This window comes from Cervus elaphus, chromosome 7, assembly GCF_910594005.1.
Source record: "Cervus elaphus chromosome 7, mCerEla1.1, whole genome shotgun sequence".
NCBI classification, from domain to species: Eukaryota; Metazoa; Chordata; class Mammalia; order Artiodactyla; family Cervidae; genus Cervus; species Cervus elaphus.
In genome coordinates, this window is record NC_057821.1 from 50,496,719 (window position 1) to 50,524,717 (window position 27,999).

The 27,999-nt window shown below is 48.3% G+C and overlaps 1 protein-coding gene and 1 long non-coding RNA gene across 4 annotated transcripts; one reads left to right on the plus strand and one right to left on the minus strand.

Moving 5' to 3' along the window:
- The first annotated feature begins 36 nt into the window (after positions 1-36).
- LOC122697665 lies at positions 37-2,700 on the plus strand. The gene is made up of 2 exons (XR_006342145.1): positions 37-682; positions 2,086-2,700. It is a non-coding gene; the product is annotated as an uncharacterized LOC122697665 (long non-coding RNA).
- Positions 2,556-27,695, minus strand: RIPK1 (receptor interacting serine/threonine kinase 1). Of its 3 annotated transcripts, XM_043908654.1 has the most exons (12): positions 25,619-25,797; positions 24,024-24,084; positions 19,674-19,872; positions 18,888-19,044; positions 18,136-18,273; positions 16,629-16,854; positions 14,539-14,688; positions 11,132-11,208; positions 8,437-8,527; positions 6,540-7,106; positions 5,183-5,335; positions 2,556-3,487 (listed from the first exon to the last, which is right to left on the minus strand). In XM_043908654.1, the coding sequence occupies exons 3-12, from the start codon at positions 19,823-19,825 to the stop codon at positions 3,201-3,203; spliced, it is 1,998 nt and encodes a 665-aa protein (XP_043764589.1). In that variant the 5' UTR covers positions 19,826-19,872; positions 24,024-24,084; positions 25,619-25,797; the 3' UTR covers positions 2,556-3,200. The 3 variants fall into 3 exon arrangements, with proteins under 3 accessions (XP_043764589.1, XP_043764587.1, XP_043764588.1); XM_043908652.1 differs by lacking the exons at positions 24,024-24,084; positions 25,619-25,797 and adding an exon at positions 27,559-27,695; XM_043908653.1 differs by lacking the exons at positions 24,024-24,084; positions 25,619-25,797 and adding an exon at positions 26,611-27,129.
- Positions 27,696-27,999: the final 304 nt, after the last annotated feature.

The window sequence follows — 27,999 nt, forward strand, 5'->3', positions numbered from 1 at the left end:
CGCCCGCTTCCGACCCGAGCACGCATGCGCGGGGCGGTCTGGGCGCTGAGCTGGAGACCCAGGGTTTCTAGGAGATTTCTCGCCGCACCTGTGCTCGCGGTACCCGGGGACATCGGCACACAGCGTCTCCCCTGGGTGTCAACTCTCGCCTAACGGTGACCGGCGTCCCGCCCTCGCGGAGGGGTGGGCTCGGGGCCGCCGGCCTGACAGCTGGCGGGGACTGGGGTTTGCCCTGTGCGTTCTTGCACCGGCCCACGCCCGCTAGGGCACCTGCTGCCGGAGATCAGGGAGGGGCCGGCGGCGGCTGGAGAGCGGTGCGGGCGGGGGGGAGGGGGCGGGCCTCGAGAGCTAAGCCGGAGCCCCCGAAGGATCCCGCAGACAGGCCGGGGCTACCGCCTCTCGGCGCTGTGGCCGGAGCAGAGGGGGGCGCCGGGTGCGGAGGATGGGGGTTGTGTCCGCGTGGGGCCCCTGGCCGCCCCCGGGGCGGGGGAGCGGCGAGGACGGCAGGCTTGGTCGTAAAAGGAGCCGCGTGTGAGTCCAGGTCACTGAGGCCCATGCGGCCCAGGTGGGTGTCGGGCTGGCCGGGGGCAGGGTTAATGTCTAATGGGGGCAGAGCTTCAGTTTTGCAGGAACATGGCAGCAGACAGTGTGAATGTGCTTAGGGCTGTACACGTAAAGACGGGTAAGATGGCAAATTTTATGTGTTTATGTGTTACATGTTGAGTGTGTGTGCTTCTTACGACCAGTTCAGTCTGTAAAGATTATAAATAGCATTTGCAGCTGAAGGTTCCATAGGGAAAATAAAAAACAATACCCTTTGATTGTGGGTACTCTCTCCCTTAACAGAATACAACTGCACATCGGTGGCTGCTGTTTAGCCTTGTTTTGAATTGGAGATTCCAGCAGCTTCCTTTCATTTTATATTACTTCTTCTCCCAGAGACCCTTCCATTGTAAGAATCCTCTGTGCACAGTGCTTCCTGGTGTTACTAACCCTAACCCTAACCCTGTTGCCTGCAGTGTCCTCCCTGACCCATGGGAGTTTCTTGAGCAGTAAACTGAGGTTTGATTTAAACACCGACTATGATAAAATGTTCTTTCAACATAAAGCTGTCACATCAATTTCCTACAGAGAAGGAAAGAGAAATATGTGATGTTCCAGCTACTATTGTTTGACTTTCAGAATCTTGGGTGGGGTCAACATTTCCTTATTTTTTTATGAAACGTTGATTGGGATTTCTTGTCAGAGATGATGAGGGTTAAAAATTATTGTACAATTTTAACACCAGTTATCCTACTAGGCAGCAAAAATGGTAACGCTGAGGTCTTAGGCTATTGGTGTCAACTAATAAAAACCTACTGTATAACACAGGGAACTCAATACTCTATAATGACCTAAAGAATCTATAAAAGAATCTAAAAAAGAGTGGATATGACATTCACTTTGCTGTACGCCTGAAACTAACAAAGCATTATAAATCAACTAGACTCCAGCAAAAATTAATTTTAAAAATACTACTTTTAGGGACTTCCCTGGTGGTCCCGTGGTTAGGACTTTGCCTTCCAATGCAAAGGGGTGTGGGTTCAACCCCTGATCGGGGAGATAGGATCCCACATTGCCTCTACACCAAAACATAAAAACAGAAGCAATACCGTAACAAATTCAATAAAGACAAACATGGTCTATATCAAAAAACATCTTAAATAACTTTTTTGTGCCAGGCACCTAAAAATGAGATGCATCATCTTATTTTAATCCTCACACCTACCTTATGTCCTAGCACCCTATTTATAGATGAGGAAACTGAGGCCGGCAAAGGTCAGGAAGCAGGCCCCAGGTGCACGGCCAGAGTGGAACTTATGCCTGCTCGATTTCAGAGGCCTTGTGTCTGGATTATACTATAGATCTAGTCCTTCAGTGATTTCTTTGTAATCAGATGCTTCTAACGCCTTGACCGTATACAGACCTATTCTATTTATAGGATTACTGTAATTAGAAAAGCTTTTTAAATTGTTTAAAATGCCTTGTGAGAAATAACTCCTTTTCATGTTGCTGAAGATCTAACTTCATCTTCTGGACCCACAGCAAAGATTATCACGACAACGACAAGCGGGGACCCTGCTGAGCAGGGTCTGCGGTCTGGGAGCGGGTCTCACCAGTATCAACCTCAGGGTCTGGAAACCTTTCTCGGAGCCAGGAACGGGTCGCCTTCTTTCTCACGTTGTAGTCTGTGTCGTCCCACTTCCTTGATTCCTGCCCAAGACGAGTGTTTTTGTGGTGTTTGCGCCTGGCATCGAAACTCCTCAGATGTAAACTTGGTCCTCTTTGGTCCAGCGTTCAGACAGCGGGGGCTGAAGGAAAGGTCCCTGAGCCAGGTGTGAAGGACAGCAGGGCTTAGACTCTCGGGCCTGTGGGTTTTTCATCTTGAAAGTCAAAATGCACCGTCAGGAAAGCTCTTTTCTCCCCAGCGTCCCCTCTCCTGCCAGTAGCCGGGGTGAAGTCACCATGGAGAATCTCACACTGTTTCGTTTATACAAACACAGCATTTCAGTGGCTTCTATTTGAGGTACAAAATTTTATTTTAATTAGTCCATTAAAATATTGTCTGCATTTTGCCTCTGACACTGGTTAGTTAACGTGTTTGGAATTTAGAAAACAGTGATCACAACTGATGCATCTGGAAAAGAAATCATCCCGCCCCTTCCCACAGCCGGGGGCCACCTCCCCCTCCAGTTTTCCACTATCTGACTGGATGAGAACTTTTTTTACTGTGGTTATAACAGGCGCTTATGTGGAGAAGACAGTGTAAAATCAGAAAGCTGACTTAGGTTATGTTCTCCGAATTTTTTTTTTTCCCTTGCTCAAACAAAACTCCCAGAAACCAGAATGAACAGCATGAAGATTATGGGATAATATGAAAGAAAAAAAAAGGTGTTTCTCAAATCTCTCTTCTCTCCTTTTCAAAGCCCAGTTAGACTTCTTGTTGGGTTGGGCCTTGGCCACAGATAGGTCGTCCTGCGAAGTGGGTGGTTTGCCGTAGGTTCCTTTTTCCACACTCCAGCTGTGAAAGGCAGGAAGTGATTTCTACGCAGACACAGTACCCCGTGTATCAGGGAGAAAAGAAGTCCGTCCGAGTCGCCGCGGCAGCAGGCTTTCACCAGGCCAGGCGGCGGCCTCCGGCCGCAGGAGCGCCTGGGGGCTTAGTTCCGGCTGATGCGGATCAGGCAGTTGACCAGGTCTATCCGCGAGCACAGGTAGAGCGCGAAGGCCAGCTTCCCCACCGTGGCCCCCTTGCTGCCCTCGCGCATCAGCCACTTCTGGAGCATCTGGTAAACCTTCTCTTTGAGTCCATCTCGCTCATAGTCGTGGTCGATTTCATCGATCTGAGACTCAGAGAAACCCAGCTTACGGGCACAGTTTTTCCAGTGTTTCCCCAGATTCTCCCTGACTGGGTCCAGGTGTTTATCAGTCAGACTAGTGGTATTATCTGCCGAACAGAAAAGAGGAGAAAGCATTGCGCTATGGCCGTGTGAACACTGGCTTCAAACACCTGTATGAAGTACAGAGTACAGGAGTCAGTAAACAGGGTAACTTCCCATGCCCTGGCTGTTGGCTCCCTGGATGATCCTCACCTACCTACCAGCCCACGCGAGGACCTGCTTCCTTCTGGGAGCTGCCCCTGAGCCCGCAGCCCCTGTTTACACACCACCTTCCTGACGTCAAGGGGGAAAACACCGTTTTTGTTCCTTTTGGGCCTTTCCTGCTTACATCTGGCCAGAGTTAAGGATACCTTCACCCAGCGGTGCGCATTCCTCTTACCTGGTCAAGGAAGCTGAGGCCGCCGCGTGGAAGCTGTTTGAGTGCCCCGTCTTTTCACGGGTGCCGTATTTCTGGGCTCATCCCTCCCCTGCCCCGCTGAGTCCCCCTCTCTCCTAGACCCCTCTCTCCTTCCTGGCTCCTTCCTCTCAGGCCTTCGTAAAAATAATAAAATGAAGCAAATAAAAGTATAAACCCACCACAAACAAGCCATATGCCATGATGTTCAGTAAGTGGAATAATAAAAGACACCTCACATCCCCCCTGCAGATCACCCATTCTTCCCTCGGCTCCCACAGAGCAGCTCCGGCCGTCACCACCAGATGTCAGCCTCCCGGCCAGAGTTTGTCTGCTTCTCCAGGAGAGGGACCCTGTCACCCCAAAAGTTGGGAACCGCTGCTCTAGTATGCTAAGGACTAGCTTTGAGAGGGCTAGATGGGTTGGCCAGCTAAGGCCTGTGAGCCAGACGTGGCCCCTGCTTGTTTTTGTAGACAAGGGCACTGGGACATGGCCGCACCCCTCCGTGCGCACGCTGCCCGTGGCCCCGGTACTGCGGTGTCACCTGGCGTGTGCTCTGATCAGTCGCTCAGTCGTGGCCGACTGCGGCCCCGGGGCTGTAGCCCACCAGGCTCCTCTGTCCATGCGACTCGCCAGGCGAGAAGACTGGAGTGGGTTGCCATGCCCTCCTCCAGGGGATCTTCTCTACCCAGGGATCCAGCCCAGGTCTCCCGCACTGCAGGCGGATTCTTTACCATCTGGGCCAGCAGGGAGGCCCACAAGGAAGCAGTGTCAATGGAGCAGCTACAACAGAGATGGCAGGGCCAGCGAAGCCGAAAACATTTACTCTCTGGCCCTTGATTAAAAAAAAAAAAAAGAGGGCAATCCTGGGGTTAATTAGAAAGCTGGGTTCTTAAGTCACCCTGTTTTTCCCAGGTTGTGTTTTGGGATTAATGTTATGAGGCTGTATAGTGGAACCCCATAAGAGAAAGCCCTCTAATTTTTATTATGCAAGTGCAGCTGAGGGCATAGTCTTCTGTCTTTTACGGAATCCCTTTTGATGAGGGCCTGATGAGCTCCTGGGTCCGGGTGGTCATATTGATGATGATGATGTGTTTAACACTTTTATAGATCTTACTATGTGCCAGAGAGTGTGTAAGTGCTTTATTTGTATTGACTCATTTCACTTTCACAGAAAACCCATGAATTAGATATTCTAATTATGTCCTCGGTACACATAAATAAGTTACACAGTAATTCTATGGAAATTACATGAGGAGCAATAGGGCATCTGCAGGGAGAATAATCAGAAATATTAGGTAAGAAAGTTCAACGCTGCTGTAGGATGAATCCTTCAAGGGCATCTTACCAAAGATAGCTTGGTACTTAGAAGCCGGCTCTTCTTTCAAGTTCATGTACGTGCTGTCCAGTACCGATGAACTCATGCCACCAATTTCCATGTAATTGCAGTCGCCAATCTGAATGCCAGAACTGTTGTATATGGTATACTTTGCAGACTCATCTAGTTAGAAAGAAATGCAGAGATGAGTGGTATATCTAGACTGCAAGGAAGAGAAAGTACAGCCTGGTAAAAGGGGTGGGACTCTACTCCAAGTGCTTAAGTTAAATTGTTTATCCTATGCCACCACTTGAAATTTTCTTCTTTAAAAGTTGGCTGAATTATCTCATATCCATTAGGTTGGAAACTATCAAAAACACAGAAAACAACCAGTGTCAGCGAGGGTGTGGAGAAACTGGAACCTCTGTGCACTGCTGGTATATAAAATGACGCGGCCACTGTGGTAACCAGTGGTGGTTCCTCAAAAACTTTAAAAAACTGCCATACGATGCAGGAATTCTACTCATATATGCCCCAAAGAACTGAAAGCAGGGTCTTAATCAGATATCTATACACGCATGTTCATAGCATTATTCCTAACAGCCAAAAAGTGGAAGCACCCAAGTGTCCATCAACAGATGAACAGATAAACAAAATGTGGTCCATTCTGGATGGACCACATAATAGTAATGCATTACTATTTAGCCTTAAAATAAGGGAATTCTGGCACAGGATGTAGCATGGATGAACCTCGAGGACACTGTCTTCAGTGAAGTAAGCCAGTCACAAAAGGAGAAATGCCATACAACTCTACTTATCTGAGGTCCCTAGAGTCATCAAATTCGTAGAGACAGAAAGTGGAAGGTTGACTGCCTGGGGCTGGGAAGGAGGGAGAAAGGGGAGTTAGTGTCTGATGGGGACAGGTTCAGTTTGGGCAGAAGGAAGAGTTCTGGAGGGATGGTTGCCCAACAATGTTGTTTTCATCACAAATGGTAGTCTCTGGCCTGGATGAGATAAAGGATGAACATGTCTGAGACTTACTTCTTACCCTTCAGAAAACAGCAAGCAAGTGTAAGAATACAGGCAGTTACTTCCCCTTACATCAGAGCCTGGACACGGTGGACTACTGAGATTGGACTTAGAGCGGAGGATCCCCCTCGAGGCCAGGCTCTGTCACCCCGCACGTGTGGGTAGCTGCCTGAAGCCCACCGGAACAAATAGCCTAGGCTGAGGGATCTGATGAGACTATTCTGGGGTGGCCAGGTGCATCTGGTGGCCAAAGACTCCAAACGGCTTGACCTTTGTTACCTTCTAGATTATGACAGAGCTAGTGGCTGGCTTTATTTTCAGGAAAATTTATAACAGTGTGACTGCAAGGCCCGTTTACCTCTTGATGGCAAGGAGGTGAATGGAATGGTGGGTGTGTTCCCCAGGAGGTTGGTCTCAGGCACTGGAGTTTTATATAGGTTTGGCATGTGGCCAGGGTTTGGCCCATACCAAACTTGTGGACTCGTGGTCCCTAGGTCCAGTGGTCTCACTCTAAGCTCAAGTGGACGAAATGATCCATCTCTGCAGTATGGTGACTGGGGTTGGCCGCTCAGCCCTGCGGGCTGCTGGGCTGCACTGGTGAGATTTGTCACACCGGGGTAGGCGAGGCCTTTTATCCCTGGGCCCTGAGCGCTCTCATAAGGTCTCTGCTGCGCGAAAGGGTCGTGGGAGACCCTGCGCCGCCTCTCCTCGCTGCTGTAAGCCGCGCTCGGTCCGGGCTGCTGTTTCGTCCGCCTGTCCATGCGGCTGCCGTAGAGGTGGTAGTTGGCCTCCTCCTGGAGTTTACTGTGCAGCAGGAAGTCGTCCTCCTCCGGCTGGTGATCCGGGGCGGGGGCAAACCAGGACTCCTCCACGGGGCCTATCCCGAAGCCCTGTGAGCTGTGCAGAGAGCCGGGCTGTTCCGTGGCTGGAAAGGAATGACCAGAATCGAACAGAGCGTCATGGAACATGAAGAAGTGAAACAGACCCCAGGCACCATCGGGGATCTGTGCCTTGGGTAACAGACTGAAAACTCTGAGAACAAATAACAAGTATTTACTAGCTGGTCTTTCTCCTGCAAGCTGCATAGGTGGTAAGTGGCTGCCCCTGCTGCTGGTGAGAGAGGACAAGAAAAGTGATAACCAAGCAGCAGAAAAGTGGGTGTTGCAGGAATGACTAAGGAAGAAAGGGACTTGTGTTGGAGCAGAGCAGCTGTCTCCTTGGTGTGATGAGGGCTGGAAATGAGAACGGCAGCAGCTCTGGGCTAAGCATTTCCGTGGATTCTTTTATTCTTTAAAAGCCTTGTAAGACTAGGAGTGGGCTTCCCGGGTGGTACTGGTGGTAAACAACCCACCTGCCGTGCAGGAGATGCAAGAGACGTGGGTTCGATCCCTGGGTCAGGAAGATCCCCTGGAGGAGGAAATGGCAACCCACTCCAGCATACTTGCCTGGAGAATCCCATGGACAGAGGAGCCTGGCAGACTACAGTCCACAGGGTTGCAAAGAGTCAGACACGACTGAAGTGACTTAGCACAAAACACCAGGAGCAATTATTACCGTGATGATGGATGAGGCTCACAATAAGTTGGGTAATTTGCCCCAGAACAGACAACTGATGAGCGGCTTTAATTTCTGAGACTCCACTCTGCCTTTTGTTATAATGAGGGAAGCACCCCTGCTTGACTCCGAGGCCAGCCTCCCTGCACGCCCTCGGCATCTGCTCGCCCCTGACCTTCTCGAGGGCTTTTCTCCTACCTGTGTTCCTTTCTTTTTCATGAACTGTCACTCCCTCCCTATCAGGTATATTAGGCCTCTTGTGTTCGGATACTTTATGATTTTGATGAACCTGTTGTTACCTAATATTTCAAATATATGTATCTTGAAAGTGAAAGTTGCTCAGTCGTGTCCGACTCTTTGCGACCCCATAGACTATACGGTCCATGGAATTCTCCAGGCCAGAATACTGCAGTGGGTAGCCTTTCCCTTCTTCAGGGGATCTTTCCAACCCAGGGATCAAACCCAGGTCTCCCACATTGCAGGTGGATTCTTTACCAGCTGAGCCACAAGGGAAACCCATATGTATCTTATGTACATAAGATATGTATCTTAACTCCAAGTATATTATAAATTCCTTTAAGACAGGCATTAAATTTTATAGCTTCTGTTTCTCATACACTTGTAAATAGCATTTTATGCAGTTGTGTGAGTGAATGAGCAAACAAGTGAATAGATAGGTTTTCAATCACAATATAAGTTACCTGAATTTGACCTGCTTGGAGCTATTGCCACACAGTCAATTTGGAGAGACTTCATTCTCTTTACAATTTCATTTTGGCCTGGAAACTCTTTCTAGAATTAAGAGCATAACAACATACTTTAGGTAAACAGCAGAAAATAATTCCCCCAAAAATTGTTACAAGAATGAATTTTTCAGAAGCTAGAAATTTCACATAGTTCTTACAAGCAGTAAATATTAAAAAAATAAATAGACTTTTTTTCCTAAGTAGCCACAACAGTCTTAATAAAGATTCCTGATTTCAAAACTCACTACATGGCTACAGTAATCAAAACAGTGTGGTACTGGACTAAGGAAAGACATACAGACCAATGAATATAATGAAACCAAAATAAACCCTTGCATATAAAGCCAATTGATTTTTTAAAAAATTTCTTTTTATTATTTATCACGACTGAGCAGCTGAGAGCTCTCATGCACAAAGAGTCACACTCTGTGGTTTTGCGATTTTTCACTTACAATAAGTCTTGAAGATCTTTCCGTATCATTTGTTAGTTTCCACCACTCCTAAATGATTATATAGTTACTAACCATAACTTAGTATATCTTCTTAGAAACATCTGGGTGATTTCCAAATTTATATATTTCCAAATTTTAAGTCTCACAAAGGTGCAAACATCTGAGGCTAAATCTTTGAGCATACACATGAACAGGATAGATTTTACCATGTAGAGCTGCAGCAAAAGTTCATGCTTAAAAGTCTGATAGATACTTCACATTTCAATAAACTCACCAACTTACACTTTTACTAATACTGCCTGAAAGTGTCTGTTACTTTGCATTTTCACCAACACTTGATATATCAGTCTTTCAAAACTGTTGTTGATCTAATGGATGAAAAATTATAATGAATTCACTTTGCTTTTCTGTTAGTGAAATCACATATCTTTTCCAATCTTTATCGTCCATTGGTGGATTCAGCTTCTTTGTATTTTATTCAGGATTTTCAAAACCATGTTGTTAAGTGAAATTATTGTGTAGTTTTCCTTTCTTGTATCTGCCTTTCAGGTTTGGGAATCAAGGTTATGCTCATCTCATAAAATGAGCTTAGGAGAGTTCCCTCTTCTGTTATCCAGACAAGTTGTATAACATCGGGGTAACTTCTTCACTGAATAGTTGATAGAAATTGCTGATGAAGCTATGTGGTTGTGGAATTTTCTTGTGAGACTGCTTAACTCTTTTTTTTTTTTCAATTTGTCATTTGTCTTTTTATTTTGCTTTTAGTAAGTTTTAAATTTTTATATAAGCAAATCTGTCTCTTTTTCTTTGGTAGCTTCTGGATTTTAATAGGAAAATAGTTACAGGAGTATTCAGGTTTCCTGTCTCTAGTTGAGCCGCTTTCGCTAAATTACGCAGCTGATCCTTGAGCAGCACAGGAGTGGGCACTCACCTCACTCACAGTCGAAAATCCAAACGTGTCTTTACAGCCAGCCCTCTGCATTTGTGGTGCGATGTCACAAATTCGACCAAGTGACGATCATGTATTTATTGAGAAAAATCTGAGTATAAATGGACCTATGCAGTTCAAATCTGTGTTCTTCAAAGGCCAACAGACTTAGGCTACTCTCTTTCTGGTGAAACGAAGCTTTTATCACAGTGAGATATCCCTGAGTGCTTCGCTCCTGCTTTCCTGCTTTAGCGACTGTCTCCCTTGATGTCTTTACTTTGATGTGATTACTTCCTTGGTTTGCACCGGATACCTCTCTGTTACAGTGTAGGTGTCCCTTAAAAGCCTGGCAGTTCTTGACTGTCTGTGTGTGTGTCTGTATGTATTTTAAAATCTCTTGTTTCCTGCCTGTTTTATTTACCGCAGTCTGTCTTTCATGATTAGAGCAATATGTTAAGACTTAGGACGATAGCTTGTTTCCTGAGCATGTGAGTGGGGAAGGTCTCTGCTCCTCTTGGCTGGTTAGCTGGCTACGGTCTCTGACATACCATTCTGATCCTGGGCAGGGTCTGTTCCCATCTGCTGCTCAGCACGGCGGAGCTGGGGGGAAGAGCCAGCTTCTAAAACAAACACAAGCATGGCTCCCGGGTGACAATGCCCGCCACGCGCCAGGTGACATTTGTTCTTCTACACGTTGACCCAAGACTTCCTCCTCCAGTATTTCTTGAGTATTATATTTGGGTTAGCCTTTTGAAACTTTTTTCCTGTTATATATCTCAAAAGAGAATTCTGTTGGCTTTTTAATCTTTCAAGAATTCTTCAAAATGACTGACCCACCTATGGCTATTTTCCATCCTATTCCAGTAATGCTGTGCTTATCTTTTTCCATATTGCTAGATATATTTTCCTCTCACTTCATTTGTTTTGACAGAGGAATGGGTCCAGTAATGCTGACTTGATGATATCTGCATTAAACTGCTAGTTTTGTTTTTTTGTGGTTACCAAGCCGTGCTGTGTGTTGCTCTTGGTCACTCAGTCGTGTCCGACTCTGGAACCTCATGGACTGTAGCCCACCAGGCGCCTCTGTCCGTGAGGATTCTCCAGGTAAGAGTGCTGAAGTGTGTTGCCATGCCCTCCTCCAGGGCATCTTCCCAGTTACCCAACTGCTTACCTCACATCTCAGTAGTAAAGTATAATGCTTTGGTTTTCATGACTGATATGGTATATGCTTTAATATGTTATCATTTTGAGCACCTACTATGTTACCTACCTTTAAACTCTTCACATCCTCTTCTACATGTTCTTCTAATTTACTTGAATAAAAAGGCCTAAATTTTTCTTCAATGCCTATACATTAAAAAAAAAAGCACTTTAAAATTTCTTAAGTATTTTCTAAAAATTAAAATATTAACAGTCTATTATCTTTGAATTACGTGCCTTAATCTGTGGGCAAAGCAATAGAATAAAAATTTAAATGCCGAATCACTTTCATAAATAGACAAACAAGACTAATTTCTATGCAGACAGAACGAAGGCTGGGATACCACTGGAAAGAAACCAAGGGGTCCTGCCTAACAGAATGCAGTTGCTCTGCTGCAGCACAAAGCCCTGCCTAAGAGGGTTAACATCCAAATGAAAAAGGAAGGGTGGGCTCCTTGTTTCTGTCCCTCTGGCATCAGAGGTGATACAGGATGGAACACTCAGGGTAGGGATCTGGTATAAAGACTCAGAGAAACAAGGTACCGGAAGAGGGTTCAACAAATGGCAGTGAAACAAGGCGAAAAAGGAAAAACAAAATTCAACCTAAGTCTCACACCTCGTGCAAAAATTAACTCGACATGGATCATGGTATTTTCCCAATAAGACATAAACTAAATAAATGGCAAGAAAGACAACCTAACATTTAGTTCTGTGCTATCATTCTTTTGTTGGCAATAATGAATTTTCCTTGACAATCATTAAAAAAGAACACAGACTTAAATGTAAAACTCTAAGATTTTCAGAAAAAAAAAGGGAAGAAAGTATTTTGGGTCTAATCCTGACAGTGTCCTCAGACTTGACACCAAAATTATCATCCACAACAGGAGCGGTTAATGAATAAGACTTCATCAAAATAGAAACTTTCAGTCTGTGAAAGATCCTGAGAAGAGAATGGAAAAAAAAAAAACAACAAGCACCAGGTTGGGAGAAGATAACTGAGAATCACATGTCCAAGGAAGGAACACTATATGGAATATACAGAGAACACTCTACATTCAACAGTGAAAAGACGAAATCCAGTTAGAAAGTGGGCAAAGGACATGGGGTGATGCTGCACGGTGGAAGAGACACAGATGGCAAACACACGCCTGAGATGCTCACCAGCGTGAGCCCCCGGAGAAGGGAAACCAGGCCACAGTGAGCTATCGCTCCAGACCTGCCAGAGGGGCTAAATTAAGACGTGGCAACACCGCCAAGGGTGGTAAGGACGCAGAGAAACTGGATCACCTGTATGTAGCTGGTGAGAATATAAAATGGCACAGCCACTCTGGAACAGTTTGGCAGGGTTTTTTCTTTTGGCCACGCTGCACGGCTTTTGGGATCTTATTTAGGTCCCCAGCCAGGGATTGAACCTGGACCTCTGGCACTGACAGCATAGAGTCCTAACCACTGGGCAGCCAGGGAATTCCCAGATTGGCAGTTTCTTTTAAGAAAAAACTAAACTAAACATGAAACTACCTGCTGCTGCTGAGTCGCTTCAGTTGTGTCCGACTCTGTGCGACCCCACAGACGGCAGCCCACCAGGCTCCCCGCCCCTGGGACTCCCCAGGCAGGAACACTGGGGTGGGTTGCCATTTCCTTCTCCAACGCATGAAAGTGAAACGTGAAAGTGAAGTTGCTCAGTCATGTCTGACTCTTAGCGACGCCATGCACTGCAGCCCACCAGGCTCCTCCCTCCATGGGATTTTCCAGGCAAGAGTACTGGAGCGGGGTGCCATTGCCTTCTCTGTGAAACTATCTATGACTTACGTATTTAACTCCTGGGTACTTATTCTAGAGAAATATTTACATTCACACAAAAACCTGTAACGTGAGTATCCACAGCAGCTTTACTCCTGTGAGTAGCAGCAGGAGGGACCCTTGTGGAGACGGTGGTATGTTGTATCTGACTGTGTCAGCGTCAGTATTCCAGCTGTGGTCTGTACTGAGTCTGGCCAGACTGTGATCTTTGGAGGAAGCTAGGTAAAAGGGTACATGGGATGTCTGCATTATTTCTTACAACTGCATGTAGATCTACAATTATCTCAGAAGAAGAATTTTAGTTTAAAAAAGTGAAAAAGGCACGAGAAGAAACCAGGCCGGGACAAGATGCAGGCTGAGTGAGTGAGAAAGCAGGCAGCGAGTCAGTCACCCCTGAAGCCCTCTGGTGGGAGTGGCTGGTGGGGTTTCCATTCTGTTTCCTCAGAGCAGGAATACAAGCGCAGAACCCCCTGCACGCTCCTAAGTTCCTTCCTGCTCTTTATTTCTTCCTAACCCAATTTTCTCTTTTCCTCTGCCTCCAGGACCTTAGCAAGGTCCTAGGGAACCCAGGGGGATGAGAAGAGGTACACGGATGTGGCAAACCCCAGTCCCTTTTCTTCTCCTCTTGCTCTCAGCCCAATGCAGATGGCAAATAATGCTCCCAGAGATTCCAGCCACACACAGGGAGGAACCGAGATCAAAGAAGCTAAGAAGTCAGACGGCTGGGAAGCACCCCAGCATCTGGCAGCAGGTGACTGGACAGACACGGTGCGATCCACACACCGTGGAACACCGCTCAGCAGGAAACAGGAGGAGATCTTGACGGGCTATGACCTGGAGGAGCCCTGAAGACACTGCCCAGTGAACCAGGACAAACACTGTAGGATTCCACCAACATGGGGGATCTCGTGTAGCCAAGTTCACAGAGACAGACAGGAGGATGGTGGCTGCCAGGGGCTGGGCAGGGGGGTGGGGAGTCAGTGTTGAATGGGTATGGTTTCAGGTGTGAAAGGTGAAGACACTAATGTGCTAAATGCTGCTGAACTGTGGTGTTGGCGAAGACTCTTCAGAGTCCCTTGAACAGCAAGGAGATCGAACCAGTCAGTCCTAAAGGAAATCAACCCTGAATATTCACTGGAAGGACTGGTGCTGAAGCTAAAGCTCCAGTACTTTGGCCACCTGATGGGAAGAGGTGACTCACTGGAAAAGACCCTGATGCTGGGAAAGATTGAAGGTAGGAGGAGAAGGGGACGACAGAGGATGAGATGGTTGGATGGCATCACTGACTTTATGGACATGACTTTGAGGAAGCTTCAGAAGTTGGTGATGGACAGGGAGGCCTGGTGTGCTGCAGTCTGTGGGGTTGCAAAGAGTTGGACACAACTGAACACCTAAAAATGATTACAGTGGTAAATTATGTGCCACACATATTTTAATACAATTTAAAAAATTTAACGATGGGGAAAAATACCACCAGGAAACAAAAGGACCTTATATGCCTTCATGTTTGGGAGAGGGATGGCAGCTTTTCTTCAAACAAAGCCTTTGGAATCTAGAAAATCAGTTTGAAATCAGGAGTGGAACTTGCTTTCCTAAAAACTCCAAGTACTGCCTGTCAGCCTCACTAGGAAGCCGGCCACGTGGGAGGGGGGCGGTGCCGGTGCGGAGAGGACTCACCCGCGAACGTGGGCCGGTTGTCCGGGTTCACCTCCCAGCACTGCTTCATGATGTCGATGACCTCCCGCGGGCAGAACTCTATGATGTCCTCCACGTCCGGCCTGTTCCCAGACTTGATGCACAGTATCAGCTGCTGCTCACAGATGGCGTCTACAGAGCAAATGGGAAGGAGAGCTGAGACTTTCAGGTCCCACTCCTCTCGGGCAGGGAGGTGACAGAACCTGGACCAAGCCACTGATCTCTCATGGTTACATCAGGGAGGGGCAGAATGCCCTGGGACGATGAGCGGACCTATTTCTTTGCAGAGATGATCAAACAGGTGAAAGACAGATTCATGGCAGAGCTGACTCCTGGCAGACGGCTGAATGTGTAAATAAAGCCAGGGCCACACTCCAGATTTTAATACAAACAGAGACAAATGGGGGCAGCTCAGGTGAATAAGGGTGACTTAAAGAGCGATACTGGCTATTTAAGAAGTAAGCACAAAGGGTTCTGGTGACAGGACCACTACTGGAAGGTCAGAGAAGGCTTTGTTGAGTCCAGAAGAATAAACAGGAGTTATCCAGGTAAAGAACTGGGAAGGAGTATTCACAGAGGAAGATTTCAGGCCAAGAAAGCAGGATCTGAATAGACTGGGAGTTGCAGAAATCAAGATGTGTCTGGAAATTATGACTAGCTCAGCGTAACTGGGCATGTTGGCTGAAGCGAGTGAGGGAACAGCTTAGCCAAATCAGAGAGGACCCTGTGCTCCATACTGAGGGGTTTAACTTGATCCTGAATGTCAAGAGTGTCTTGGAAGGATTTTAAACAGATGATTGAGAGGTTTGATCGGCCTGTTTAACGGCAGTGTGAACGGCGGCGGCACGAGGAGCCTGCCACAGAGGGTTTGAACTGGACAGGATCCTCCGGAGACAGAGACACGGATGTATCTTGAATCTGATAGACGTGGAGGTCACAGTTTTTTGTTTGTTTCCGGCCATGCTGTGCAGCTTGCAGGATCTTAGTTCCCTGACCAGGGACTGAATCCCAGCCCTCAGCAATGGAAGTGCGAGTTCCAACCACTGGACCGCCAGGGACTCCCAAATTCACAAGTTTCAATGTCTGATGGGATGTGGGAGGGCAAGGCTGAGTCTGGCGACTGAGGTTCTTGGTTGGGCAGCTTGGCTGGTGGACGGTGACACCATTTTCTGGATGTAAGAGCAGAGCTGAGTGAGCCACTTGGGCAGTGTGGAGAATGTGGGTTTGTTTTGGGGGATACTGCTTTGGGGGTCCTCTGGTACATGGACGCGATCTAACAGACAGGAGGATGTCCAGGCCACCACTGGAGGTTTGAGTGGCATCAGCAAAGAGGGGATTGAACCCTGGGAGCTGACAATCACCCAGGAAGAGCAGGCAGAAGGCGGGCCATTAGTTCAGGTTCTTAACACACTGACCTAAAGGGGGAAATGGCAACCCACTCCAGTACTCTTGCCTGGAAAACCCCATGGACGGAGGAGCCTGGCAGGCTACAGTCCATGGGGTCGCAGAGAGCTGGACACGACTGAGGGACTTCACTTTAAGACACTGAAGAACAGCTACTTATGCCCCTGTTCCCCTGCACAGACGCTGTCGTTCTCATCTTTACAGACTCAGTCTGAGTAGAGAGCCCACAGTAAGTACTGAAAAGAAACAATTCCTGAACGAAGGAGTGAGTGGATGGATGAAAGTATGGAGTGTATGCCCTGAAAGTCCTCATAAGGAGAACCAAGCAGGCCTTCCTGTCCGGGAGGAAGCCTAGATTGTTGAGCACCCCGCAAGCTGAGATGCACTATCCAAGCTCCGATCTGTCCTATGACCCCCGATTGCTAAATCGGGATTACGTATCCATTCCACAAACACTTGCCGAGTACCCACTACGTTCTGTGTGTAGATACCGGGGGAAGAGCAGTGAATGGATGAGATGTGGTCCCGGCCTCCGTGGAGCTCACAGTCCGGTGGGTGAGACAGACACTGAACAAACAGTGATAAACCTCCACGACCTCACTGCAGGCTGTTACCCCACTGAACAATTCCCGTCGGCCCCCAGCCCCCCTCTTCTATCGACGCCTTACTCTCGTATGGCTCCTTGTTGGCGAAGATGGCCCAGAGCACGATGGCGAAGCTGAAGACGTCGGACTTCTCGGAGGGCCTGGAGTTGACGTCGTTCAGGTGCTCGGGGGCCATGTAGTGCAGCGTGCCGCCCTTCCCGGCGCCGCCGCCCGCCTTCCTCTGCTCGTTGTGCTCCTCCTTCGTCAGCTTGCTCCACGTCTTGAAGGAAGCGACGCCGAGGTCAGCTATCTGCAGGAGAGCAAGGCAATGGGATACTTCTGTGACGGCAGCAGGCAAATCAGATCTGTCTTTACATCGGGGCTTATCCAGGAGATGAAGGGACTCTAACACTGGCAGATACGGCTGCACCGGACAGGTTTAAAACAGCTACCTCTGAACAGACTAGTAGAAACCATATGTCCTCAGCCATCTGGAAAATCTCGCATAAGAAAAGTCTGTGTGAAATTCTGGTGTCTCGATTCTTATGCAATATCGGGGTGGGGGGGGTGGTGGTTGATGGGGAGAAAAGCAGAAGATATTCCTGAGAAGAACAACTAGACATGTTTATTCTAACTCCTCGCACTCCTCATTTATTCTGCATGTTTTCGACTCTTTGAGGCTAGGGAAAACAGGTACTTTCTTGTCAGCAGGTTTGTATAGCACGTGGTACTGCACCTTCCGTTTCCCCAAAAGGTGTCCAGAAGCCCACGGATGTGCATTTCCAAGGATCCCAAAGACACACTGAGGATAAGGACTGTGGCGCTACTGCTGCTGAGTTGGAAGCCTGAACCTGAGAGAAGATGGGATGTGGAGGAGGGGAAAGACAGACAAAAAGGCAAAGAAAAAAATACCCAGGTCAGACACAGAACACAGAGGGAGGCGGCAGGGCAGAACAACAGAACAATACAGTTAAGACACCAGAAGCGGCAGTTTCACTTTTGCTTCAGGGAATCCAAGCATTTGGGGATGATTTCTGGCATGTGATTGTCTAAAATCCTCAAATTCTAACCCACATCATAAGAGGTAAGTTATTAACGTAAAGAACCTTCTTTTAAAGACACCGGGGGGGGGGGGGGGGGGGGACAAAAAAACGAACCCTGTCCAGGGCTGGAACGGAGTGCTAGAAGCAGAGTCTTCTGGTAAAGGGATGCCTGGGTAAGCAGTTCCTACGTCCTCCCCCCAGTTCCACTTCCCCTTTCAGCCCCTCGTGCTCGGCTGGGATTCCTGCTGCTAAAGCCGACCTGATGTGACGCTGCGCCTAGAGGACAAAAGAAAACCCTCCCTCTTTTTCCTTTGACTACAGTGGACAGAGTTTTCAAAAGGAAACGGATTTTTAAAAGGACACGTAAGTAAAGGAGTAAATGAAGTTAACCACCTCCGCCAAGTCTCTCTCTCTCCATCCCCTGGCAGAGCACCGTCACCAGGGAGGAGCTGGGCTGGCTCTGCTCTTGGCACACGTAGTGTCCAGAAGGACTTAACGCTGAGAATCAGAATCGCGCCCATCCCCCAGAAGCCCTGCCTGAGGTTTACCTTGATGTGGAAGTCACTGTCAACGAGGATATTTTCTGGCTTGAGGTCCTTGTGTATCACCCCTTCTCCGTGTAAGTAGCGCATCCCTTCGATGGTCTCCATAATGATCCTCCCTTTCACGGACAGGGGGATGCTGATCTGAAACGAGTGACAATCAGTGTGGGAGACGGAAAGGGACTCAAAGCAGCCAAAGCACCAGTTTCCTTCAAGAGCAGTGGATCCGGACCTGAGGACATAGACAGCAACTTCCCTTCCGTCAGGCCCGGAAGATGCGTCCCGACCACCTCGCAGGCTGAGAGCGCCTCCCCGGTGTTCCCACAGCTCTGTGGGCGTGTCTGTCAACACACCACCACACCGGACATTCACATCCCGACCTGCGCGCGTTATCCGTCTGTGTCACACTTGCTGTTGCTTCCTGAGCAAACAGCACAGGCCTTGCTCTTAACAGGTACATACAGTCGTTTTTTTGACTGCCTCACAGGGCAGGGAGGGATCTTAGTTCCCCGACCGGGGATCAGACCCGTGCCCCCTGGAAGTGGAAGCAGGGAGTCTCAACTACTGGACCACCGCGAAAGTCCAGGTACCTACACTTTTAAAAAACGCGTTAAAGTTATTTGGCTTTGGTAAACAGGATGAATCTTGCTGTTGGAAACCTTCCTCATCCAGTGTTGTTATTCCCGAGAAAACCCAAACCACCAGCCATTCACACAGGACTCCGAGGCACAGGGGCTGGCGGGCCGGGCGAGGCGTACCTGGGCCTTGAGCACACGCATGAGGTCGCCCTGCTCCATGTACTCCATCACCAGCGAGTAGCTGCCCTCCTCCATGATGACGCCCAGCAGCTTGACCACGCGGCGGTGCCGCAGCCGGTGCATCATCCTGCCCTCCTCCAGGAGGGCCTCGTTGTACCTGGGGGCGGGGGCGGGGGTCAGACCGAGCGTGCCAGGGGCTGCCCCTCCTTCCGGGGGACCGCGGCCAGTGCGCAGGAAGCGTGGACCCAAGGACCAATCAACGCGAAGCTGGTGAAGAGCAGCGAGGAAAGGCGGCCGGGAAACGAGGACCGCGCTGGACAGTGGACTAAACCCGCGGCCTCTCTCACGGCCACTCTGGCGAGAACAGAGGGAAATAAACCAACTTCACTGACTGCCTCAGAGAGAGGGTTCCTGGACTCTGTGACTCATGAACCAGGGCTTCGTCCCCATCCTTGGGGCTGGTCCTCACCCACCGTGGAGCAGGGCCTTCGCTCCCTCCTGCCTGCTCCTCCCATCCTCTTCCCAGCGCCCCTGCGTCGCCCTGGGCCTCCTCCTCTCTGTTCCCTCCTCTTCAGTTTTCTTCTGTTATTTGCCAGCTCGGAGCTCTCCCCTAGCCAGCGTCTGAATCCTCATGAGTCAGGGATGTCAATGACCGCCCTGCAGGGTCATCCGACATGAAGCCTCAGGGCTGACCCTTGCACCCAGGTCTGTCTCATAAAGGCTGTGCCACCCGATTCCACCGCCCTGGCACATCGCGTGGCCTGCCCAGCTCTGCCCCTGACTCACTCGGTGCGCTTGGGGCCTGTGTACACCTTCTTCAGGATCACGAGTCCGTGGGATCTGTGTAAACACAGACACACCTTCCCGAAGCCCCCACTGTCCAGGTCTGCCTGCTCCAGGAAGTCCGTAGAGCTCATCTTAATGTCGTCCAAGGACATGGCTGCTTTCCTTCTGAAGGGTCAGAATGCCCCGGAAACACACAATCCTGAGAAGAAAAGAGTCAGTACACGTCAGTACAGACAAGTCGTCACTCAAACGGTGTATATAATGCTCCGCCACATGCTCGGTGTGCCTTTATTTTTTGAAGACAGATTTATAGTCTCTAAGATGAATGTTTTTCGTATCTCCAGGAATCACAGAAGACCACAATCTTTCTTCCTTAGACTTTCATTTCTACCAACATGGAAGATTAAGAAAATCTAAAAACTCCTCTTATAAAGGGCCCGTATATATTGGGTACAGTAATGCAAACATCCAATCACATGCACAGGTAGGCTCAGCAGAAAGGAAAAGGGCTCTAGGGACTGAAGGCGAGCAGGCTGTGGGCAGGGCCATGTGATGGCTGCTGTGGACCCAATGTGTGTCTCCCCAGATTCGTGGGGTCCAGCCCAAATTCCAGTGTGATGGTATGGAGGATGTGGGGCCGGGCGGTGATTGGGGCTGTGAAGGCGGCCTCATGAATGAGATCAGAGTCCTTATAACAGACCCGACAGAGCTTGCTTCCTGCCTCTGTCTCTCCACCCCGTGAGAGTACAAGAGGACGGCCACCATCTGCAAACCAGGAAGCGGGCTGGCACCAGACACTGGACCTGCTGGACTCCCAGCCTCCAGAACAGTGAGAAACCACTGTCTGCTATTTACGCCACCCCATCTATGGGAATTTGTTACAGCAGCTGAACTGACCAAGACAGTGGCCTGGTGGGGCACCGCCAACCTTGACATCCAAAGGTCAGGGTTTGAAACTCAGCCGGAGGCAGGAGCTGAGGTGAGGACATGCAAGAAGAGGGCTGGAACAAAGACTCCCCCCAACACTGCACTTCACAGTGCGCCCCCTACCCCACATCGAAAGGGTGGACGACAGAAAAACTTGCTTGATGAATGTTTTCTGCTGGTGTTTTTCAACTCACCAGCAGAAGAACGTTTGTCTTAGACTGGGATTGGGGAATGAAAAAAAAAATTCTGTGTCAGTTCATAGCCTTGGGCCTGTCTTCTAATATATTTGGGCTTTAAATTTATACTCCTCTTAGCTCTCATGGTCAAGATCCCCCAAATTAAGAACTTTTATATAGAAAGTGGTCACAGGCTGATGACATCTCTGGGTTATAAGAATAAAGAAAACAAAACACCTCCAAGCCAGACAAGAGTCCCACAAATAAAGCTTAACTTAACATGAGCTCCCTTTACAAAATTATAAAACAACAAAAATAGCAAACGAAAAAAGTTCACAATGAGTGAAGTCCCACAGGTATTACAAAAAGCTGTATTAGGCACCAAAGAAGTTCAGGCAATTAAACTAGTGAATAGCTTTAGAAATAAACAGGCTTAAAAGTAATTATGAACAACAACAAAAATAAATTTGAAGGCTACAAAAAGAACAATGCATGATCTAAAAAGGACAGGAAGATGTGGAAAGGGTGAGGAACTGGCCATGAATTGTACAGTATATAGACTCTCAAACGCAACTATTTGCTTCATCCTTCTCCCCTTCTTCTCTGGTTCATTTATTTTCCCCAGACTGAAACGGAGAATAAAAATCCCTGGGGTCCAATGTGTGACAGCACTGCACCCCTACCAGAGTGTCCAGAGTGAAAAAAGTCACCACCACATGCCAGGGAACAGGATCTCACACATCGGTGGTGGGAACACAAAATGGTACCAACACTTGGAGAAAAGCTCCGGCAGTTTCTTATAAAACATGTACCTACACGGTGACCAAGCAAGTCACCCTAAGTTGGGGACCATCTGTGCTCCTGGCTCCTTTGTAAGTTAATTGATCATATGTGTGGGTTTATTTCTGGGCTCTATTCAGGTCCCTTGATCTACATGTGTGTCCATGCTGGCAGCATACCGTTTGGATTACTGTAGCTTTGTAAGACAGTTTGAAACTGGGAAGTGTGGTATCTCCAGCTTTGTTTTCTCAAGATTGCTCTGATGACTTGGGGTCTTTGTGGTTCCATACAAATTTTAGGATTATCTGTTCAATTTCTGTGAAAAATGTCATCGGAATTTTTACAGGAACTGCACTCAAATCTGTAGAATGGAGTGTATGACAATATTAATGCTCCTTATTCTAACAGTCCATATTTCCATTTATTTGTATCTGCAATTTCTTAATATCTGATAGTTTTCAGTTACATCTTTTACCTCTCTGGTTAACATAATTCCTAGGTATTTTATTCTTTTTGATGTAATTATAAATGGAATTGGTTTCTTAATTTCTCTGATAGCACATTTTATTAGTATATAGAAATACAAAATACTTTTGTGTACTGATTTCCCTGGTGGCTTATATGGTAAAGAACTTGTCTGCAATGTGGGAAACCCAGGTTCAGTCCCTGGGTGGGAAAGATCCCCTGGAGAAGGGAATGGCTACCCCTCCAGTATTCTTGCCTGGAGACTCCCATGGACAGAGGAGCCTGGCGGGCTATAGCCCATGGGGTTCCAAAGAGACAGATACGACTAAGCGACTAACATTTACTTACTTAGTGACTTTGTATCCTACAACATTGCTGAAATTATTCATTAGTTCTAACAGTTTTTTGTTGGAGTGTTTTAGAGTTTTCTATGTATCTCACATGATCTGCAAACAGTGACAGCTTTATTTCTTCCTTTCCCATTCACATGCCTTTTCTTGCCTAATGGAACTGGCTAGAACTTCTAATACTATGTTGAATAAAACTGCCAAGAGTGGGCACCCTTGTCTTGTTCCTGATTTGTTTTGTTTAGCAGCACCACACATGTGGTTTGTGGGATCTTAGTTCCTGGACCAGGGATTCTACTCAGGCCAACAGTGGCAGCAGAGTCCTAACCACTGGGCCACCAAGGAATTCCCCTTTTATTCCTGATCTTAAGAAGCTTTCAGTTTTTGCCGAGCATGATGTTAGCTGCGGGTGTTAAAACCTAACTTGGCACTTTGAAATTTTTAATAAAATGTTGGGATGGGAAGCTTTTTTTTTAAAGTGGCTGAAGGGGTTTCTGAAAATGCCCAGGCTGAGGGCCAGTCCTGTCAGTGGCCTGCTGCAGTGTGGCTCAGGTAACCAGCCTTCTACATCCCGCACAAAGTCTTCTGTGGGCCCTGCCACTCCAACAAAGCTCACGTATCAGCACAGCAGATGACACTCGGAGCCCTTTTCCTGTAACAGGAGGCATTCCCAAGTAAGAGGAAGTACCCTCTGGAAAGCAGCACATCTTTTTCGGGGCAGAGACTGGGAGGCTGCCCAGTAAAGGGCGTGACCATGGCGGGGGCGGGGAGGCAGGGCCTGAAGGCGAGGTGCTGGAGCCGGCACAGAGGTGAAGAGAGCACAGGCTTTTCTCCGGGATGAACTCTACCTCTAATTTATCAGTCCTTGGGTAACTCACACAAGCCCTGATTTCCTCATTTGCAAAAGGAAACAATAATGACTGCCTCACAGACTGGTAAGAAGTGTATGAGAAGAAACGTGAACACACACTGGCCGCCTGCTTTGTTTGTGGTTCTGGCTATGACTGGCCCACCCATCTACCCCTACTCGTCATGTTCACACTGCTTCCCGGGCTGTGAGAATGGGGGTGTGCAGCTGGGATCTACTCTTCTCAGCAGCTCTCTATGGCCCAGTCCTTGCGAAACAGGGTGGGGGTGTCCACTTTCCCCTACAAGCTTCTGAGGGCACATTCTTCTCCTGGCTAAAAGGTGTTCCTCCTTCAGGTCTCAGAAACGGCATCTCCTCAGAGAAGCCATCCTATGTCTTCCCGTTAGACATTTTCACAGTGCCCAGTACTTTGAAACAGACAGCTATAATTTGGGAGTTATTTCAATTAAGCTCACAGAGGGCAGGAAACTGTCTTATGCACTATCTACAGTGCCCAGCACATAACCTGGCATAAGGCAGCTGGTCATTAAATGCATAATTTTTTTTAAAAAAGAACTATTTAATCATCCAAAAATAGTTAAATGAATTATAGCACATTCATAAAATGTAGTATTATATAGTCAATACATTAACAGGTAGATGGCTAGGTACACATATAGCTATATGTACAGGAAAAAAAGACACAGTGAAAAGACACCTAAATGTCAGCAAGGATATCTGGATGGTCAGGTGACTTTTATTTCTTCTTTACACATTTATTACATTTTGCAATTTTTATACAAATTACCTTTATAATAAAATTTCCTTTTTAAAAGGGACTTAAGTTCCTCCCTCAGTAGTTCTTTATCCTACGGAATCAAATCAGAGACAGTGATACAGATTATGTACAAGGATATTCCCAGGAACATTAGATAGAACAGCAAAAGCACATAATACATACAACTGATGTATACATAACAGGGGAGAGTAAGTTATGCCTCATTCACATTATGAAAGTCACCTAGCAGTTTTCAAAAATGATGTCATGTGTGAATGTTTAGTGGGCTTCCCCAGTAGCTCAGCTGGTAAAGAATCTGCCTGCAATGCAGGAGACCCTGGTTCGATTCCTGGGTCAGGAAGTTCCCCTGGAGAAGGGACAGGCTACCCACTCCAGTATTCTTAGGCTTTCCTGGTGACTTAGCTGGTAAAAAAATCTGCCTGCCATGTGGGCAGGTTCAATCCCTGGGTCGGGAAGATCCCCTGGAGGAGGGCATGGCAACCCACTCCAGTATTCTTGCCTGGAGAATCCCATGGACAGAGGAGCCTGGTGGGTTACAGTCCATGGGGTCGCAAAGAGTCCGACACAACTGGGTGGCTAAGCACAGCATGAATGTTTAGTAACATTAAAACAGGCTCCCAGACAGTACAGAAACAGGAAGGAGTTATAACCGTGCCCTGAACTACGACCATAGGGTATTAAGACTCAGCTAGATGAGGACTTCCACCCGCTCTCTGTCCTTTGGCCGGGTCTCCTCTCTACAGAGCTGCCAAGACCAACTAGGACCAGCTGCGCCTCCCGCAGGAGCAACGCAGCTCCAGGGGGAGGGGCCTCCAGGTGCCGGCAGCTCTGTGAGGCTGGCTCCTGACCCCAGCCGGCTCTCCTCACCTGTGGTTTGCTGGTTTGGCCTGGTCTTACTTCACCTTCTGCATGGTTTCCAAGGACTTCTTTTGTTTTTATTGCCCCCCCCCCCATTTCCCCATGAATGATTCAACTCTATAAGCACTGAATATCTTAGGAGGGACTGATGAGTGGCTTAGATACCCAAGAGTCACAGAAACTCTGAAAGTAGGCAAGTAGAAAGTCACACTGTAAAGTCACGTTACAGAGAATTAATGAACACACACTAACCTGTCATATCATCTTATGATCAAGTACTTTCAACAGAGAATATAACGGTCTATTTTAATGGATTTTCAAAATGTTTTTTGCATAAGTGTACTTAATTCAGGGATTTAAGGAAGGAAATCTCCACTGAAATTAATTGAAAATTCCAAGAACTTCACAAATTATCTGTAAGTCTATATATAAAAATATTCATATCTATATTCAATTTTGTCAACTATACTTCAGTAAAACTGGGGGAAAATACAAATTACTAACAATATATAACATCAAAAAGCCAGGCAAAATTAATCTACAATATTAACAGTCAGGGTAGTAGTTAAAACAAGGTGGAAGCAGGAGGCAGGGAAGGGGAGGAAGTGCGGGGGAGTGATGGCAATGCTTGTTTCTTCTTAAGGTTCACTTTAGGACACTTAAGAGTCAAACAGTTAGGATGTGTGTTCTTTTCTGTGTACCGCAATAAATAATTTTTTTAAAAGTTAAAAAAATTTCGTATTTACCTTTTAAGTGGTTGACAGCGATTTTTTCAATTTTTCAGTGAGGACCATACATGATGAGTCTGACAGAAAATACTGGCTACCCAACTATCATGCCCCCCTTTTCCTCTGCAGATGGAACTCTGTTTTTACTCAGGCATCCAATGGGAATCTCTCCAGGTTCTTTGATTTTAACTGCTTGATGCTTTGCCTCAGATAAACAAGAGCTCTGAGCAAGAGAGAAGACTGCAAGAGTTCAACCCAGTGTTATCTTGCACATGATGACCCTCTGAAGTACCAACTTATAAATACATTGGCTCCAAGTTACAAATTAAGAAACTAAAATTTGGAGTTTAATGATTCACCTAGAGTAACAGATCCCAGAATTGAGCCTTAATGTCTTCACTCAAATTTCCACTATCAGTTCACTAACACAAGCTACTTCTTCAGAGAGCAAACAATAATTTATCTTCGTTAAAATGAGATGCAAAAACCTAATCTTACAATTCTGCTCACCTATACTAAATAAGTATGCTACAGTTAGAAACATATGGAAAGTACAGACTAAATTTTAAAAACATATGAAAACATGCGGTTCAAAATCAGTATTCTACAGGTTAACACGATCATTTTTGCCAAAGTATAACATCCAACCAAAGCATGGGAAGCTGTGCTTTTTCAAATTCCCAGATCATACTGGTGGTATTACCACGTTGTCGATTAATAAGCATCCAAGAAAAATTTTCAATTTTGGAAACTGTTATTTAGGGATTTTTCTTTATTCTCATGAATATTCTGAAAGTGCAATATATCTGTGGTGTTCAATACAGCTCAGTGAGAGAAACATGCAAATTACAGTTAATCGTTATAGCTGTTTTATCAGTAATAATAATTACAATGATGAGATACCTCAATGTTTTAAACAAGCTTCCTCTTTACCTTTTGTGTTTAGAAGGGTGCAGTTTCCCAAATTTATAATTGACTACAATTTCCTCCCCACTCTTGCACCTACGTACCTGATGGTTACAAAATGCAGATCAAGTAAGAAGTCACGCCTGCCTTGATTTCTTCATGTGTGAATGGAGGGAGAAGTAATAGCGGTTCTACTGCAAAGCCGGTTGAGTGTAACGGGCCTCGGGCTTTGTCCAGGACACACAAGAGCTCCGAGCAAGGAAGAGCCGAGGGAACAGCGAAAGACAAAGAAATGAACAGCCAACCCCGCCTCTGTGGGAGGCTGTCCAGTGTGAGGAAAAAGGGTGGTGCTGACCCTCTTCAAAACTCTGAAGAGGCTACGAGAGCGTGTGTGCGCTCAGTCACTTCGTAGAAGCACGCGCCACCGGGTGACGACGCCCTCCCCGCCGTGCCCGTCGACCCTTCTTTCCCAGCTCTCGTCGAAGACGGCGCAGGAAGGCGTCTGAGGGCGTCGCGAGCAGCGGCGGCCCCGGCGCCCCCGTCAGAGGCCCTGCCCCAGGGCGGGCGCTGAGGCCTGGCCCCAGGGCGCCCGCGTGACCCGGGGCGGCAAGAGCTTGTAACGACATCGCAGGGAAGACCCGCCACCTCCCCCGACACCACAGCGCAGACCACGTGACGAGCCGTCTCCACGTCACGCAGTTATCGCGCCGGAGCCAAATCTCCGCCCGGTCCCGCCAGACCCAAACTCCTGGCGAGACGAGACCACGCCGGGACCGCCGACAGTGGGCAGTTGGGCGCCCGACTTCCGGGAACTCGCGGGCCACACCCACCACTCTACGGGCCCACCATCTGACTTCCGGGAACTCGCGGGCCACGCCCACCACCCTACAGGCCCACCGCCCGACCTCCAGGAACATCGCGGGCCACGCCCACCGCCCGAACTCCCGGAGCCGCGTCGCCCGCCCTCCACCCACCAGAAGCAGAAGCCCCGCCCCCTGCCGGAAGCCAGCCCGAGAGACTGGTCCGGGCCCGGCGGTCCCGCGCTGACGCACCGAGAGATTTGCTTTCGCTTCCGCGGGAGACTTCCTGAGGCCCCAGGCCGGGTGAGGACGGAGGCGGCGGGGCAGCCTGGAGTTGCTCCGACGCCCGGCAGCCTGGCCGGCGCAGGCCGGGGTGGCACGCCGGGCCCGATAAGGGGTCTCCGGGGCGGAGCCGTAGGCTGGGAGGCGGGCGGGGGCCGCCCCGCCCTGCCTTCACCTTGCTCGGCTCCGCGGGCCAGCGGTCCGTCGCGTGCTGTCTGGCGGTCGGCGCGCTCGGAATCCTCGCGGAGTGGGCCCACTGGGGCCCCGCGCTCCGGGGTCGGCACTCCGGGACGCCGGTCCGGTGTCCGCGCCGCCCGCGCTTCGACTGAGGGAGCCCGACCGGCGGAGGGCGTGGACTGCTCGCTCCGCCTCCGCTCCTGCCCCGGAGGAGGGTGGGGAGAGCGCCCGCCC

Excerpts from the sequence above, each read along its gene's own strand:
- RIPK1 (XM_043908652.1), bottom strand. The coding sequence starts at position 19,825 with ATGTCCTTGGACGACATTAAGATGAGCTCTACGGACTTCCTGGAGCAG. Across the intron at positions 19,045-19,673 it reads ACAGGCCCCAAGCGCACCGA|GTACAACGAGGCCCTCCTGG; the intron begins GTGAGTCAGGGG and ends CCCCGCCCCCAG. Across the intron at positions 18,274-18,887 it reads TGCGTGTGCTCAAGGCCCAG|ATCAGCATCCCCCTGTCCGT; the intron begins GTACGCCTCGCC and ends CACTCGTTTCAG.